The sequence below is a fragment of the Vulpes lagopus genome, chromosome 7, assembly GCF_018345385.1.
Source record: "Vulpes lagopus strain Blue_001 chromosome 7, ASM1834538v1, whole genome shotgun sequence".
Taxonomy (NCBI): Eukaryota; Metazoa; Chordata; class Mammalia; order Carnivora; family Canidae; genus Vulpes; species Vulpes lagopus.
Genome location: NC_054830.1, coordinates 109,792,476 through 109,809,590, shown reverse-complemented (window position 1 = coordinate 109,809,590; position 17,115 = coordinate 109,792,476). Strand labels below are relative to the sequence as shown.

The window sequence follows — 17,115 nt, the reverse complement described above, 5'->3', positions numbered from 1 at the left end:
GAAAGAGAGAGAAGAGGAAGAGAAGAGAAGAAGAGAAGAAGAAAGAAGAAGGAAGAAGAGAAGGAAGAGAAAGAAGAAGAGAAGAAAGGAAGAAAGAGAAGAGAAGAAAAGAAGGAAAGAAGAGAAGAAGAAAAGAAAGAAAAGAAGAGAAAAGAAGGAAGAAAGGAGAGAGAGAAAGAGAAAAAGAGAAAGAAGAAGAAGAGAGAAAAAGAAAGAAAGAGAAGAAAGGAAAGAAAAGAAGAGAAGGAGGAAGAAAAGGAAAAGAAGAGAGAAGGAAGAAAAGAAGAAGAAAGAGAAGAAGAGAAGAAGAAAGAAAGAAAGAAGGAAGAAAGAAAGAGAAGAAGAAAGAAAGAAGAGAGAAGAAGAAAGAAGAAAAGAAGAAAGGAAGAAGAAAAGAGAAAGAAAAGAAAAGAAGAGAGAGAAAGAAGAAAAAGAAAGAGAAAGAGAAAGAAAAGAAGGAGAAGAGAAGAAGAAAAAGAGAAGAAAGAAGAGAAGAAGAAGGAAAAGAAAAGAAGAAAGAAGAAAAGAAAAAAGAAAGAAAGAAAGAAGAGGAAGAAGAAAAGAAGGAGAAGAAGAGAAGAGAAAAGAGAGAAGAAAGAAAAGAAGAAAAGAAAAAGAAGAAAGAAAGAGAGAGAAAGGGAAAAGAAGAAGGAGAAGAGAAGAAGGAAAAAGAAGAAAGAAGAAGAAGAAGAAGGAGAAAGAAAGAAGGAGAGAAGAAGAAGAAAGAGAAAGAAGGAGAAGAAGAAGAAAGAAGGAGAAGAAGAAGAAGAAGAAGAAGGAGAAGAAGAAGAAGAAAGAAGGAGAAGAAGAAGAAGAAGAAAGAAGGAGAAGAAGAAGAAGAAGAAGGAGAAGAAGAAAGAAGGAGAAGGAGAAGGAGAAGGAGAAGAAGAAGAAGAAAGAAGAAAGGCAAGAAGGGCAAGAAGAAGAGCAAGAGCCCCGCTAGGGACCTCCTCCCTGTTTTGCCCAGCCCAGCAGATGGAGTGGTAGGCAAAGGCCGTCCAGTCATCAGGTAGTCAGAACGGTCGGAACACTGCTTCTCCACCCAAGTGCCAGAGGACTGATGGTTCTGAGCCCGGCCCTACAGAGAAGCGGGGGTGGAGCAAAGCTCGCGCTGCTCTCCAAACAGCTCCGTGCCCCTGCCATCTGCTGCCAGGCAGTCAGGAGAGACAGCAGCATTGCCGAGCTCCGTCCAGAAGCTGTCAGAGCTGTGTTCATGCGCAGTGGGGCCCTTAGGCGCACAGCGGCTTCCATCAGCGCTAAGAGGTCTTCAGCGGCGCGCAGCACGCAGTGGGGCTCGCGGAGGTTCTCAGGAGTGACGTCCGCGGAATCCGCACACTCCCCGTCGCCCCGCCCCCGGGATCCGAACGCCGCTCCCTCATAGGCCGGAGCTCTCCCCGCCGCCCCGCCCCCGGGATCCGAACGCCGCTCTCTCATAGGCCGGGGCTCCCCCGGCGCCCCGCCCCGCGCTTCGGCCCCGCCCCCGCGCCCGGTTTGACGAGTCGTCACCGCGCGGTGTGCAAGTGGTGCTTCCTGCTGGCGGCTGAGGCTTGGTGCGTTTCCTCCTCCCGCGCGGGGCTCTGGAGGTAATCGGAGGGAGATCTGGAGGCCTTGCCGGGCCCAAGAGGCAGAGGAAAGGGAGGCAGGGGTGGGCCTACCGTTTGCAGGAGGGGCCGCAGGCCGAGGCCCGTACTGCTGATTTTTACTCTCCTCAGGTGACCCGAGGCGCTTCCTGAGGTCACCCCCTATTCCTTGTCCCTAAATCAAAGCCTTAACGGTCTTTCTGGTTCCCCGCCTATTTTGGTTCAGGAACTTATTTGCGACCGTGATGCAAACTGTGAACCGTTTTCGCAGTAGAATATACCCACACAACTGAACACGACGTTCTGTATCAGATTTCAAGAGATCGAGGACTTCTGACACGTCGGGGAATCTCATGTTGAGACCTAAGCCTGCTACCAACACTTTTGCCTATTCAGACATAATCCAGGCGTTAAATTTTGTACATAAACGTATATTGTTATATATATGACTACCATTTGTTGAGTGCCATTGCTTCCTCGAATAAAACTTAGGCCTTTTTCATTCCTCCCAAATTGAGAGATGATCAGTGTTTGACCGTCCTTTTTTTTTTTCCTGCGATAAGACTGAAAATGATATCAGATGGTAGCTACAATTATGGGTATAGAGTTGTTGAATCAGTGGGTTGTACGTCTGAAACAAATGTAACATTGTGTGTCAGCTACACTCAATCTGAAGACTAGGACCCACTCCCAAAGTTAATAGTGGTTCCTCATGCAGTTAATTTTTTTTTTAAGATTTTATTTTATTCGGGATCCCTGGGTGGCGCAGCGGTTTGGCGCCTGCCTTTGGCCCAGGGCGTGATCCTGGAGACCCGGGATCGAATCCCACGTCGGGCTCCCGGTGCATGGAGCCTGCTTCTCCCTCTGCCTGTGTCTCTGCGCCTCTCTCTCTCTCTCTCTCTGTGACTATCATAAATAAATAAAAATAAAAATAAATTTAAAAAAAGATTTTATTTTATTCATTCATAAGAAACAGAGGCAGAGAGAAAGGCAGAGGGAGAAGCAGGCTTCCCATCGGGCGGTGGGATCACAACCTGAGCCAAAGGCAGGCGCTCAACCACTGAGCCACTTGGGTGCCCCCATGCAGTTATTTTTTTAGAGTTCTCTATTTTTTTTTTCCTCTTTGGCTTTGCCTTTTTTTTTTTTAATTAATTTTTATTGGTGTTCGATTTACCAACATATAGAAAAACACCCAGTGCTCATCCCGTCAAGTGTCCACCTCAGTGCCCGTCACCCATTCCCCTCCAACACCCGCCCTCCTCCCCTTCCACCACCCCTAGTTCGTTTCCCCGAGTTAGGAGTCTTTATGTTCTGTCTCCCTTCCTGATATTTCCCAACATTTCTTCTCCCTTCCCTTCTATTCCCTTTCACTATTATTTATATTCCCCAAATGAATGAGAACATGCACTGTTTGTCCTTCTCCGATTGACTTATTTCACTCAGCATAATACCCTCCAGTTCCATCCACGTTGAAGCAAATGGTGGGTATTTGTCGTTTCTAATGGCTGAGTAATATTCCATTGTATACATAGACCACATCTTCTTTATCCATTCATCTTTCGATGGACACCGAGGCTCCTTCCACAGTTTGGCTATTGTGGCCATTGCTGATAGAAATATCGGGGTGCAGGAGAGTTCTCTATTTTTTTAAAAGATTATTTATTTTAGAGCGCACGCCTGCAGGGTGCAAGAGAGAAAGGGGGGGAGGGGGAGGCAGAGAGAGAGAGACTGAGAGAGAGAGAGAGAGAAGCAAGCTACCTGCTGAGCGTGGAGCCTGATCCCAAGACCCTGAGATGATGACCTGAGCCAAAACCAGGAATTGGAGGCTTAACCCACTGCTCCACCCAGGTGCCCCCATCCTACTGTTATTCATAAGTAAGGCACTAATGGAGTTGAACTGGTTTTGTTACCCCATTGTGATGTCCAAACCCCTTCCTCTGCTAAACTGCCTTAACAGTATGTTTCTCGGCTACAGTTAAAGGGTGTGTGTTTTCCAGGAAAATATACTAATTTACTTAATCTAGAGAATCTGTTCAGCAAAACAGTTGGCTAGAGGCAGTGCCTTGAGTCCAGTAATTTGTTTTTATGGAGGTGTCACAGATGTGTCTCAGGTGGCAGAACTTGATGCAGGCCTTAAAGGTGAAAAGTTTGGATAAGGCAGGTGTGGGGCATTGCAGGTGAGAGAAATGAAGGCAAGAGGGCTCTTGTATTGGGCCAGGTGCAGGGCATAAAGACGATTAGGAGGTACAAGCTTCCAGTTTAAAAATAACAAAGTCACAGAGATGAAAAGGACAGTATAAGGAATATAGGCAATATCATAATAACGTATGGTGACAGATGGTGACGATATTTACTGTGGTGAGCATTAAGTAATGTATAGAATTGTCAAGTCAGTATGCTGTACACCTGAAACTAACATTGTATGATACTTTAAATTTTTTAAAAATTTTATTAATATTTATATTTTTCAAGATTTTGAGAGAGAGAGAGAGAACACATGAGCAGAAGGGAGGGGCACAGGGAGAGGAAGAAGCCACCCACGGAGCAGAGAGCTCAAGGTGAGACTGGATCCCAGGACTCTAGAATCATGACCTGAGCCAAAGGCAGATGCTTAACCGACCGAGACACCCAGGGATCCTATTTTTTTATTTTAGAGAAAGAGGGAACATGTACGTGTTTCCAAGCTAGGGGAGGAGCAGAGGGAAAGAATCCTGAAACACCCACCCTGATGAGCACAGAGCCCAAAGCAGGGCTTGATCCCAGGAACCTGAGATCATGATCTGAGCCGAAATCGTCAGTTTCTTCACCCACTGAGCCACGTAGGTGCCCCCAATTTTTTTTTTAAGTCCTTAGAATAGACAAAAGTCAACTTGATTTTCTCCAGACTGTATTCAGTCTGGTATGGCTTCTCAGTCAAGAGCTACATCTAGACAGACTTAAACCCAAACCCAAGTGCTAGGAGAACCATAAAAGTGGTGCTGTAACTTGGTAATGTTTGTAATCTCTCTAGTTTCTGAAATTTTGCTAATCCCAGATCAAATGGGAGTACAATTCCATTACTGAATTTCACCTTTAGTTGCTTTTTGCTCAAGAAAGCAGTGAACATGGAATCCCTGGGTGGCTCAGCGGTTTGGTGCCTGGCTTCAGCCCCTTCAGCTTAAAAAAAGAAAGCAGTGAACAAAAATCTCCATTTTGACTCCTGTTACCTGTAACTCGCCTCCAATTATTTCTTCTTGAAAGCTCATGAGTTTATTTTTGCAACATAAAAGAGCTTCTTTGTAGTGGCATGTTGCCATCACTGAAGTTAGTGACTTTAATAAACATCTTAAGTAACTCCTCAAATCAAAAACCCATATTCCAAAGCAAGGCTTACTCTATATCCTAAGTAATAGCCAGAAAATTATTGACCCTGATGTCAAATTTATTTTGTAATTTTCATTTACTTTTTTTTTTTTTTTAAGATTTTATTTATTCATGAGAATACACAGAGAGGAGAGAGAGGCAGAGACACAGGCAGAGGAAGAAGCAGGCTTCATACAGGGAGCCTGACGTGGGACTCAATCCCAGGGCTCCAGGATCACGCCCTGGGCTGAAGGAGGCGCTAAACCGCTGAGCCACCCAGGCTGCCCCAATTACTTATTTTTAAAGATTTTTATTTATTTGAGAGAGAGAGAGAGCGCTCAAGCAAGCGCGGGGGGGGGGGGGGGGGTGGCGGGAAGGGGCAGACAGTGAAGCTGAGTGTGGAGCTGACACAGGGCTCTATTCCAGTACCCTGGGATCATGAACTGAGCCAAAGCCAGACGTTTGATTGAGCCACCCAGGTGCCCATAATTTTTATTTTTTTAAGTTTAAGTAAAGTCTATCCAACATGGGACTCAAACTCACAAACGCCTGAGATCAAGAGTTGCATGCTCCTCGGACTGAGCCAGCCAGGTACCCCCTTAATGTCTAATTTTAAGTAAATCGAGATAAGAGGCCCTGGCCTTTGTTGGTGGGCAGCAGGGCTGCCCATGTTTTAGGACTTCTAAAAAGTTTTTAAGCAGTGTCCTACCTTTCTAAAAACAGTGGCCACCACCCAAAAGCCTTCATTTACATTCACATTGTTTCTTGGGGTTAGGGTCCCTATTCCCAACAAGGTGTTTCATGTTCTGCAGGGGTCTGTGACTCTTGAAGGACTTGGACCTTTGGTACAAATATCAGATAGTCTAGCTGAAGATGACATAGCAAAATTCAAGAAAATGAGCTAAATAAACGATATCATTTACTTCACATTGTCCCTTCATTGCTCACTATTTCTATCTTCTTGTTAGTTTCAACTCAACAAATCATTTGAGTCCAGAGGTAAATCTATTTGATGGACTGTAATAGAATCATGATTGCTTGTGTTAAAAGAGCTAGCCCAAAGCTTGTTGTCATTCTGCACATTGTTAGTGGGAAAGGTTAAAGATAGGAAGGATTGAATCTCAAAAGTAGCTCAGTATTCCTTACCAAAATGATTTTTTTCTTCACTGATGAACCAATGATCATTTAGTGTTATTAGTATTTAGTATTCTTATATCACTGTTTCTGCTAAATGAAAAATCCACGTATTCTCGCATCAGAAAAACCTGAGAAGCTTGTTAATGATTCAGGTTCCTGCCCTCCACCCTAGATCTACCAAATCATGATCTTTGATAGGATTACTTTTTTCTTTTGTAAGAAAAACCTTTCCAGGAGGGGCTCCTAGCTGGCTTAGTCAGAACATGTGATACTCTTGATCTCAGGGGTCATGAGTTCAAGCCTCACACTGGATATAGAGTTTTTGTAAAAAATAAAATCTTAGGAGATTCTGATGCATACTAAAGCTAGAGAACTATGATGTAGATAAAAGCAACGGGTTGCCTGATTTTTCACATTTCAGCCGAATCAACATCGTACCAGTCATACTTCAGTTTGTCCTTAAGTTGTTTTCAGGCAAAATGAGGATTTGGTACTTAAGCAGATTGTTCAGAACCTCTGTACAAATGGAAAGTTCTATTACCTTCATAATTTCCAAGTCTAAGAAATTTCCAGTGAGCAAAATGAAAATTATAGTGGATGATAAAAATGGAACTTGACACTAGAGTTTTTCAAAGACCGTGTTAGCATTTATTTTTCTACTCCTGACACTCGAATTCATAGGGGGTGAATGATAATAGAACATAATCAAAATAACATAAAAACACAATTCAAGAACCTTTCACCATCTATCATAGCTGTTCTTTGTAAAATACATAAAGGTAAACAAACATCTTTATATAAATTATACTTAACAATCTGTATACACTGTAAAACCATTGTTAAAATTCACACTAAGATGCTAGTGCAAGCAGCAGTGTACAAAAGTGCAAACAAGGTTAATGACGAAAAACTTACACTGACTTACCACTTCCGCATACTCTGCGTTCAAATACTGAAGGCCTCACCACAGAAAACACTTTGATCACTTTTAAAGAAACATGACTACATTCACCCTGAGCGCTCTCACCTCCGTATGGCAACTGATGATGAGTTCAGGTTACGAGCAGCACCAGGGAATAGAGAAACCCATGTGAAGTTGGCCATTCTGATGTGCCCACACTTGATAAAACAATTCCAAAGACCTCTTGAATGTCAAAAGCTGTAGAACTATCTTTTACCCCAAAATATTTGAAACTGAAATTAAATCGAATTCTTCCTCCCTCATTTAAAATGCATGCTGAAGAAGAATTCATCCACTCCAATGCAGCTTTTCCAAAAATAACTGCATGAAACCACTCAAAAAGGCTTTGCTATAAAATGGCCCTAAAATCTATTTGGAGCAAGGATGCTCCTGAAACAAAGTTTACTTTGGATAAATTTGCTCACTCTAATTACTTTTGATTCTCTTTAAAAGTGTGGTCAAATCCCTGAACAATTGGTCAGTGGTATTAAATGCATGTTATTTAATGTTCTAAATTTTGAGGACAAAAATGAGTTGGTTCAGAGCTACATCTTCAATAGACTCTGTAGATTCCCTTCATTCTTTTTATCCAGGGGTGGTGTGGGAGTGTGAGAGGGGATGGTTCCAGGGTTCAGAAGTGGAAACTTGGTTTTAACAAAATCCCACTTTCCACGGAGGCACAGTCCTATATTCCAAGATTTGTTTGTTGGTTAAAAAGCACTAATTTGCATTTCAAAAGAACAATGATGGAAGCCATCCCCTTGTAGCGTTAGGAATTAATTGAAGATACACTGTTTTCTGAACTCTTATATTTATAGCAAAAAAAATTAAAAGGTTTATAGAGAACCTTTAATTTATCATTAATTTTGCATTAAGGAATTTTTATTTGTTAATCTCTATGTTTTCATGCTTTCTTGGAGATTTTTTGAAGCTTCAACTTTTACATAGGTTTAAAATGATCTAAGCAATATACTCTAAAATGAACACAAGATACTTTGAGAGCATTCCCTCCATATTAGCTCTTCTCATTGTACTCTGGTCAAAATTTATTTGGCAATATTCCCTTGTGAATTTTATTCACATAACTATCAAGACTGAAATGCCACACTGAATCACAACCAGTAGTTTCATAACATGTAAACCTTGCAAGTAGTTTATGTGCTGGAAAGCACTAGGAAAAGTGTGAGCTGGTTCAAAACTAAGGAAAAGAAACACTACTATAAACCACAATAAGTGTGTCTATATACACAGGCAAACAAAACTAAACTTTACATCTGCGCAGGCAATATCTGAACTCATACATCTTTGGCACTCAGAGATACTGGGTCAACCAAGCCAATGGTGAAGAATATTTTTTCATGTATTTTAGAAAATGTCTGGCCCCAATTAAAAAAAAAAAAACAACGCTATGCTCTCCATCCTAAAAATTCACTGAGATAAAGACAAACCAGAACCAATTTAAAACATTACCCAAAAGTATATAATAGCAGGCCCTGAAAGAGGTATGGGGTTAAAGGTTTCATTAAAATGAAAAATGTGGTCTGAGATCTTGTCTTTTAGAGTTTTACACTAAAGATTCTAAAACCTCTTTTGAGCAGTGCCTGATTTATATGGAATCCAATCTTGCCTTGTGTACATTTTCACACCTTATGGTAGAAGGTAGAAAATTAACCTATGTCTGCAATGCTACCATTTACCCCCAGAATATTGCACAGGTGCACCCACTTGCACAGGCACAGAGAGAGTACATATTTTCCCTGTGTTTCTATTGTTTCTTGCCATCTTCTTAATAGGCCTCTCTAGGAAGGGGAACAGTGACTCAGTGTATGTGCCTGGAGGAGCTGGAAGAGTGAGATAGTAAGCCCAATATCTAGAGCCCATCTCTCTGGAGCTGGAACTGGGGGTGGGGAAAGCCGGCTGCTGCTAAGTGCAGCTTCATTTCTGAATGCTCAGGCCATAAGAATCTTAAATCATTGGGAAAATATCCACAGTTTAGCTGTGGTACACAACTGACTTTGTTTCTTTGATCTCACTGTCAGAATCAGAATGAGAATTCTGGAGTGATGTATTTTGTATCACAAAGAATTTTTCCTTTATACCAATTTATGACACAAATAATTAACTTCTCAATATCATAGTATAAGGAAATACTTGAAGAAAAGGCATGTCCTTATAGGAGCTCAAGACAGATACCAACAACGAGAGGCAGTTACTTTTAATAAAGCCTAGTTCTGTTTAGTCAGGATATTAGAAGTACTTGATTTTTTTATTTAAGTAATCTCTATACCCAATGTGGGGCTTGAACTCACAACCCCAAGATCAAGAGTCACATGTTTCACCAAATGAGCCAGTCAGGTGCCCCTAGAAGTGAGTATCTGAACCCCATGTGGCAGAATAAACCAAAAGGTTGATAGGTCATTTCCTCCTTTTTCCATGATGCTACCAATGATTCTAAGCAGGGAAGATGCTCTTATTTTCATTTGAAAGGAAGCTTAAGGTGAAACAGAAGAGCCATATTACTAAAACCAAAGGTCACGTTGAAATGACCTTGCTAGTTTAGCTAACTGGTAAGTCCTTCCAGTTATATCCCTCAATCCTTGTGTATCTCAGACATTCCATTATTGATGACGGAAAGAACTAGAATAACTGATTTGGAAAACAGCTAAAGAAAACACTAATTCTGATACTGAAAGTATTCTTGATGGAACTGGAGCAATCTATTTGCAATGGAATTGGTTAAATATATTATAAAATCCTGGTTTATAACCAAGAGAGAACTAACTCTTAAGTTTGAGTCTTTAAAAAAATACACCCTTGGCACTTAGCTTTCAGCTTATTTTAGTAATCATGGGAATCTCAGAATTTCATGGGAAAAAAAGAACTCAATTTCTTAGAAGGTTAAAGTGCTTTAAAAGCTAACTAAAATGTTAGTCTACCAGTGAGGCTTGCACACACTATCACATGGTAAGTATTATTTCTAAAACCAAAGCCTTGGTGCTATATAAAGAGCTGAGAGCAGTTAAGAAAATTGAACACAGCATTCATTTATTTCTACTGAGAAATAAAATATGCTAGATAATGCAAAAGAGCTATAGGACAGGACCAGAATCCCCACACAGCTCAGTGACAACTGAAGCAGAACAGACATCCTTTCTCCTCACACATGCAGGCCTCCACAATGAAACTATGCACAAGGTGCTACTTGTTGCTTGCCCTGGGAATACCATTATGTAAAAGGAACTGAGGAGTACCTCTAAATGTGAGGAGACTGCTGCCTGTCACTACTTTTGGGGAAAAGGCACAAATGACCAAACCAGGCACCAAAAAGTTTGGAACACTTCAGAATCTGACAACTGGAACAGGGCCTATCAAACCCCAGATTAACTTTGTGTTGTACCAGAAGATGTGCTTTTCTTCAGAAGACCGATCTCACAGAAATGAGGATGTGGACCCCATCAGCACTAACAATAGTAGCATTACTGTTACAAATACACATGATTCAGAGATAAATGTGGTATAAGATACAACCATATGCAACTTTTCTTCTGGTAAATGCAAAAGCCTCTAGAGATTTAAACATTATCCTAAAAAATTCTGAAGTGGTCTCCTTTCCCCACAACCCCCTCATATGTATGTTATTAAATACTCAAAATTTCAGAGGACACTAGCTAGATAAGACACATTAAAATGAGACATCTGCCCAACAAGGATGCCAAACATCAGGGTGTGTTTTATTGCATGACGTTTGCATAAGAAAAAATATTATTGAAAACTGTAAGGCATCATGCAATCATCAATAAGCTAATTATTAACTGTACACTTAAGATAGGTGGACATATCTAAAATTTAAAAACTAGTTCCAAAATAGTACATAAAAATTTAACATGATGAGCTTTTAAACATGGTTTATATTTGTAGCTTCACATTGTTAAAAAGTGCTTCAAATGTACTGCTGGAAAGTTGTTCTTTATAAATGGCACTGGGGGAAATGTCAGATATTAAACTGTATAAACTAATTATTTTTATGGAATTAGAAAGCTAACGTGATATTCAAACTTACTTGAATCAGTTTTCAATTTCCACTCAAATTAAGTTGATATAATATTAATAATCTAAAAAACATGTTTTCTAACCAACAAAAGTCTATTGAATTCAAGTTATGCATGTTGAATAATCAAATCTCTGAGTAGGCCTGAATGGTGAGACCTGGAACCGATGCAAGTGGCTGTTAATCAATGTACTGTGCCATCCAACGGAAACCTTCTCCATAACCTTGCCTTTTGAGCACGCTGCACATGAAAACTTCTAAGGGTCGGGCATTCAGTTCTTTCAGAGATACATTGCCCTAGAAAGGAAGAGAGACATTATATTATGATGGATGACCCCTTTTTTAAATAAAAGCTCCACTTTACAGCCGAATGCAGCTTCTACATCTCAGAACAAAGGGTAACTGTGCTAAGCCTTGGGTGTTGGGCAGACAAGTCTCTTAGACACACAGGAAACCTCCTTCTCTCAGTAGAAAGAGGGGAATTTGTGAGGCACACAAGAATGAAAATAATCTTTGACTTAGGAAAAATTTTAAGTCACCCAAGCTGGCTTCACTAATATATTTTTTTTAAATTTATTTATGATAGTCACACAGAGAGAGAGAGAGAGAGAGAGGCAGAGACATAGGCAGAGGGAGAAGCAGGCTCCAAGCACTGGGAGCCCGACATGGGACTCGATCCCGGATCTCCAGGATCGCGCCCTGGGCCAAAGGCAGGCGCCAAACCGCTGCACCACCCAGGGATCCCCTATTTTTTAAAAATATATTTTATTTATTTATTTATTTATTTATTCATTCATTCATTCATTCATTCATTCATTCATGAGAGACGGGGGGTGGGGGAGAGAGAGAGAGGCAGAGACATAGGCAGAGGGAGAAGCAGGCTCTATGCAGGGAGCCCGATGTGGGATTCGATCCCAGGACTCCAGGATCACGCCCTGAGCTGAAAGCAGATGCTTAACCACAGAGCCACCCAGGCGTCCCAGCTTCACTAATATTAAAGACAAAACTTTCTGAGTAGGTTTATGATTAACAAGGTATTTTCTAAAAATGGGGAGTTGACTTACTGAAAAGAAGCCACAGAAAAATAGCTTAAAGTCTACCCTAACATCAGAGTCTCCTATCAAAGAATGCAGTATATTTCTTTACTCTCAAAATATATATATATAAGCCAAGGAAATTTTGTTTGAAAACTGAAAATTTTCAATACTAAGGTCCCTCCCCCCAAACAAATACTAGTAAAAATGAATGCAAAAAATAATGCATTTTGAAGCTTATCATAAAGTATTATGTTCAGGGATGCCTGGGTGGCTCAGTTAAGCCTCTGCCTTCGTCTCAGGTTATGATCCCAGTGGCCCGGGACTGAGACCCATGTAGGGCTCCCAGCTCTGCTTCTCCCTCTCCCACTGCCCCTCCCACTGCCCCTCCCCCTGCTCATGCGCTAGCTCTCACTCTCTCAGATAAGTAATATCTTTTATCTTTTATCTCTCTCAGATAAGTAATATCTTTTTTTAAAAAGTATTCAGAAAATCTACAAACATTCCTATGTTCAAATTTACATTTTATTTACATCTTTGATGAATTCAGGGCCTATACACTACTGGAATGCTTAAACATTTAAGTATATTATTTGGTGGCTAATGCTGAAAACTTTGAAAGCTTTCATTTGATTTCCCACAAGCATGAGCTTTGACATTTTTGTTATCCCCAAGAAAAGGTTTCATTCAGTGGCAGAAATAAAACAACATGAAAATATTTTAAAAGACCCAAAGACTATACAAATGAGTATTTAAGAAAAAATACTAATAATGGGCATATGTAGTTGGAAAATAGTAATTTAAAAAGATATTTGGCTGTACACTGGAAACTAATGCTACATGTCAGTTATACCTCAATTAAAAACAAAGGAAGACCACCAGTTGGACTAACCACCATGATTACTGTTAGCACTAGTATTGGAATAATCTATTTCAGAAGATAAAAATAAGTAAGACATTAAAAGACTCATGCTATTGAATGAAATAGTCACAGTAGTAAAAAAAAATAAAAAATAAAAAATTATTTACCTTTCCTGTCGTCTGACCATATAAACCAAACATCTCTCGTAACCTCTCTTCACTGATGGCTTCAGGTCTGTCAATCTTATTCCCAAGAATCAGTATAGGCACATTAGCAATGGTTTCATCTGTCATTAGTGACTGAAACAAAACAAAACACAAGATGTTGATATGAAACTGTCTAAAGAGCTCAATAATACAATATACCAAATGAGTATCAAGGACTCATTCTCTATCATTATGTCAGTTTTGCCAAATATCTCTGGCAAACTTTTCCTACATTTAAAGTAAGCTCAGGAGCACCTCACTGGCTCAGTCAGTAGAGTATGCAACTCCTCATCTGGCAGCTGGGAGTTTGAGCTGCAAGCTGGGTATAGAGAGGAGTTAAAAAAAAAGCTCAAGGAAACTGTAAGACTGTAAGCTCAATCTTTCTGTTTCCCTACAGCTCCTGTAAATGCTCAACTCTGCTTACTCTGTGAATCACTAAGGGACTCTAAAATACCTTGAAGGTGAGCAGACCTGGTTTCAATTCTAGTTCTACTGCTTATGAATTGTCACATCTTGGACAGATAAGCCTCAATAAAGTTCAAAGAGAATTTGGTATAGTACCACCTACCTTATGGAGTTGATTTGAGAATTAAAAGAGTTGATATACACGTGCCTGGCACAAAGTAGGTAGTTAGGAATTCCCTGACCTTGTTCCATGACCACAGAACCTACCTTGACTTTCCCACATGAACAATTATTTGTTTGCCTGCTCTGGGCAGAGGCATGGTCAGATCAAATCACTGCTTGTTGCTGTGGTCTCAGATCTAGCCCTGGCCTTCCTGGTTGATCCAGAGCCTCTTTACAAAGAATCTGACCTGGGAGAGGGGATGAGAAGTGGTTACATGTGCCCCTACTCTCTTGGAAGTGGTGACAAAGAGAGTATGTTATATCATTTCAGGTTCTGGCCAACTCCTGAAGAATATAGCATCTAGGATGGCCAGGGACTCAAGACCAAGCCATTGCAGGTATGCGGCAGACATGAAATAGACTACAAAGGCACACCGTACAGAGTGAGCTTAGGTCTTCAGGAAGGAAGTCTGTATTAGTATGTCCTTAATAGCTACAACTACTCCAAGCTACTGTCTTTGTATTCTAAGTGGAGTAATCACTGAGCTCCATAAATTGCTAGGAGTTATATCAGAAACTGCACAAAAGCTGCACTCTGATACCTAGATCTCCAACCTATTTCCTCAAGCTTACCAGAGTGATTCAGCTATGTTTAGTTTTAGTTAACTTACATCAAGTTCTTCTTTTGATTCTAACAGCCTTTCATGGTCTGCACAATCCACCAGAAATACAATGCCATTGATAGCAGGAAGGTAGTTTTTCCACACTCTTCGAGCTAACAAAAACAATCAGGAGTTAGATTTTATTTGCTGGTCAAACCTAGCAGATAAGGTTTGATGGAAGAGTCCAACAAGATATCAAGTATAATTATCCCTTAGTGGCTACCACTTCACTATATACTCAAGTTAATCTTTAACCCAGGGTTGCCAAATCTTTCCAGAAGACCAAGGAAGGCTTTCCTTGATGGGAACAAGTCAAATATTTTACTCTGCCCCAATTCTCCCAAGTTCAAACTGGAATTATTATTTGCTACCAATGGACGATGATACACATTAAGTTCACTGAATGACTATTTTAAAATTTTATTTATTTATATGCAGTATTTGTTTTTTGACATTTCAAGTTTATCAGTTTTTTTTGCCACTGATATATTCGGAGTCAGTGAAAGAGAAAATTAGTGGGTACAGATTTGTTAAGTTAAAAATAAAAGCAAACTGTTATAACAGAAATTAACTAAGGTCAATGAAACCATTAGGGTAATTTTTTTCCAAGACATTATTTTTAGAAAAGTTTGAGGGGTGCCTTAGGGGTAGGCAACTTTTTTCTGACTTCAGTTTTATATCTTAAATATAACACAGAAATTAAGTCTCAGACAAACTGTATTAGGTTCCAGTTCTCTAACCATTAAACTCTGGAAAGTACTTCATATATATTTCAAAGAATGATTATGTCTCAAGTGTGCATTCACTAACCATAACTACTCAAAATCTTTTCAACTCCTTGTCATAGGGCCCTGAAGGTGGGTTACCTGTGTGCAGATGGGGATAGCATGAGCAAAAGCACAGAGTGGGGAGCACACCAAGGTTTGGTTTGGTTGGAGTACAGAGAATAGGAAAGGGAGGAGTGGAAATTAAATAAAGTGGGATCAGATTACAAGGATCCCAAACGCCACATCAATGAGTTTGGCTTCCATGTTGTAGGTCAGCCATTGAAGGTTTTTAATACAGAACAGTAACATCATAATATGATTATGACAATCAGTGAGATGTGGATTGGAGCAGAAAATAGAGGCTAAATTTTGCTTACATGCTTTACACCAAAAGCAATTCAGAGTTAAATTGCTCAGGAGTATTATGAAAATCACTTTGGTTTAAAGCTTATCTGGTGGTAATAATTCTTTTTTAGTTTATTCTGGCTTTCCTTTAATAGAATGAGATTTCACGCACAGGAAAATAATAACCACATTTTTATTAAGCTAATTAAAATAAAGCAACTATAAGAGTAATAGTATCTTACCTTGAACATGTCCACCCAAATCAAAAGTTGTAAAGGTCATGCCAGCAATGGTTAATTCTTCTGAAGCTAAATAATAATATAAAATATTTTTACAACAAGAAAATCAGATATCCATTCATGGTTATGTACTGCTATTTAATGTTTGACTGACTTTAACTGCAAATAAGTTCAAATCAAACATTTAGGAATTGATAAAAGAATGTTGTAATTAGATATTCTCTAATTTATATTGACAACATAACACAAATAATGGTAATATTCTCGAATTCACTATCCATCACAAATCTGACATTCATTTTTCCTTCTCTATTTCCCCTGCTGAAAATACTAACTATTCAGATAACCATTTGGTGTGAATTCAAGTAACTGCTGCAATCTAATAATTTTTCTGATAATGCATCTTAGGTGATACCAGGAAAATAATTTTCTCCCATGCCTGTCATATTAGCAAGGGACAGTCTTTAGTGACACAGTTGCAATACAAATTTTTTGCCATGATTTCTTCAAATTTTTTTCTGCTCCCTCCCTTCTTCTTCTAGGACTTCAAGTATAGGTTGGCTGGACTGCTTAGTATTGTCCCACAAGTCACTGAGTATCTGTTCTTTTAAGTTCACTGGTCTTTCCTTCTGTAGTACTAGCACTATTTTGCTGTTAATCCTATGTAATGAAAATCTCATTTCAGTCATTATACTTTTCATTTCTAGAAGTTCGACTTGGTTCTGTCTTCTATATTCCATTTCTTTCCTCATTCTGTTCATGTTTTCCTTCAGTCCTTGAGCACATTCATCATAGCTCTTTTGGCATCCTCATCTGCTAATTCCATCATCTTAGTCCCTTCTGAGTCTGTTTCTACTGATTTTTCTCCTGGCTGTGGATCACACTATCTTGCTTCTTTGCATGCCTTCTAATTTTTTACTAGATGCTGGATTTTGTTGTAGTCTTTTGATGTAAAGTGAACTTTGTTCTGGCAGGCAGTTCAACTGCTTTCAGATCAGTTTTTAAGTTTCATTAGGTTACAATAGCCTTTACAGGTACTTCAGCCCCATTACTAAGGTATGATCCTTCTGGAGTCTCTATTGAACGCCTTATGTATCCAACCAGATCTCTCCCTTCTGGCTGGTGGGAACATGAATGATTCCTGGGCCCAGTGAGCTCTGAGAATTATTTGGTTAACAACTCTGCTACAATTACTCTTTCTCCAGAAAGTATTCCTTAACTGGCCATGGGGAGTTTTACCCTCTGCATAGATTGGTATTTAGCCATGAACATTTTTGCAGTTCTTTGTGTATCGAGCTTCTTCCTCTTTAGTACTATGCCAAGCAAATTCACATCACTTCAGTCTCCCTTTATTCTGGTCTCTGT

General features: G+C 39.8%; 1 protein-coding gene across 1 annotated transcript in view; it reads right to left on the bottom strand.

Annotated features, from left to right (window-relative positions):
- Window positions 1-6,684: 6,684 nt before the first annotated feature.
- Window positions 6,685-17,115, bottom strand: part of SAR1B (secretion associated Ras related GTPase 1B) — a 30,556-nt gene continuing 20,125 nt past the window's right edge. Inside the window, exons 4-7 of the mRNA XM_041762060.1 lie at window positions 15,754-15,819; window positions 14,409-14,512; window positions 13,132-13,263; window positions 6,685-11,365 (exon numbers count right to left, since the gene is read on the bottom strand). Of these exons, the coding sequence (XP_041617994.1) occupies window positions 11,249-11,365; window positions 13,132-13,263; window positions 14,409-14,512; window positions 15,754-15,819 (419 nt within the window). The 3' untranslated portion in view covers window positions 6,685-11,248. The remainder of the gene's footprint in view (window positions 11,366-13,131; window positions 13,264-14,408; window positions 14,513-15,753; window positions 15,820-17,115) is intronic.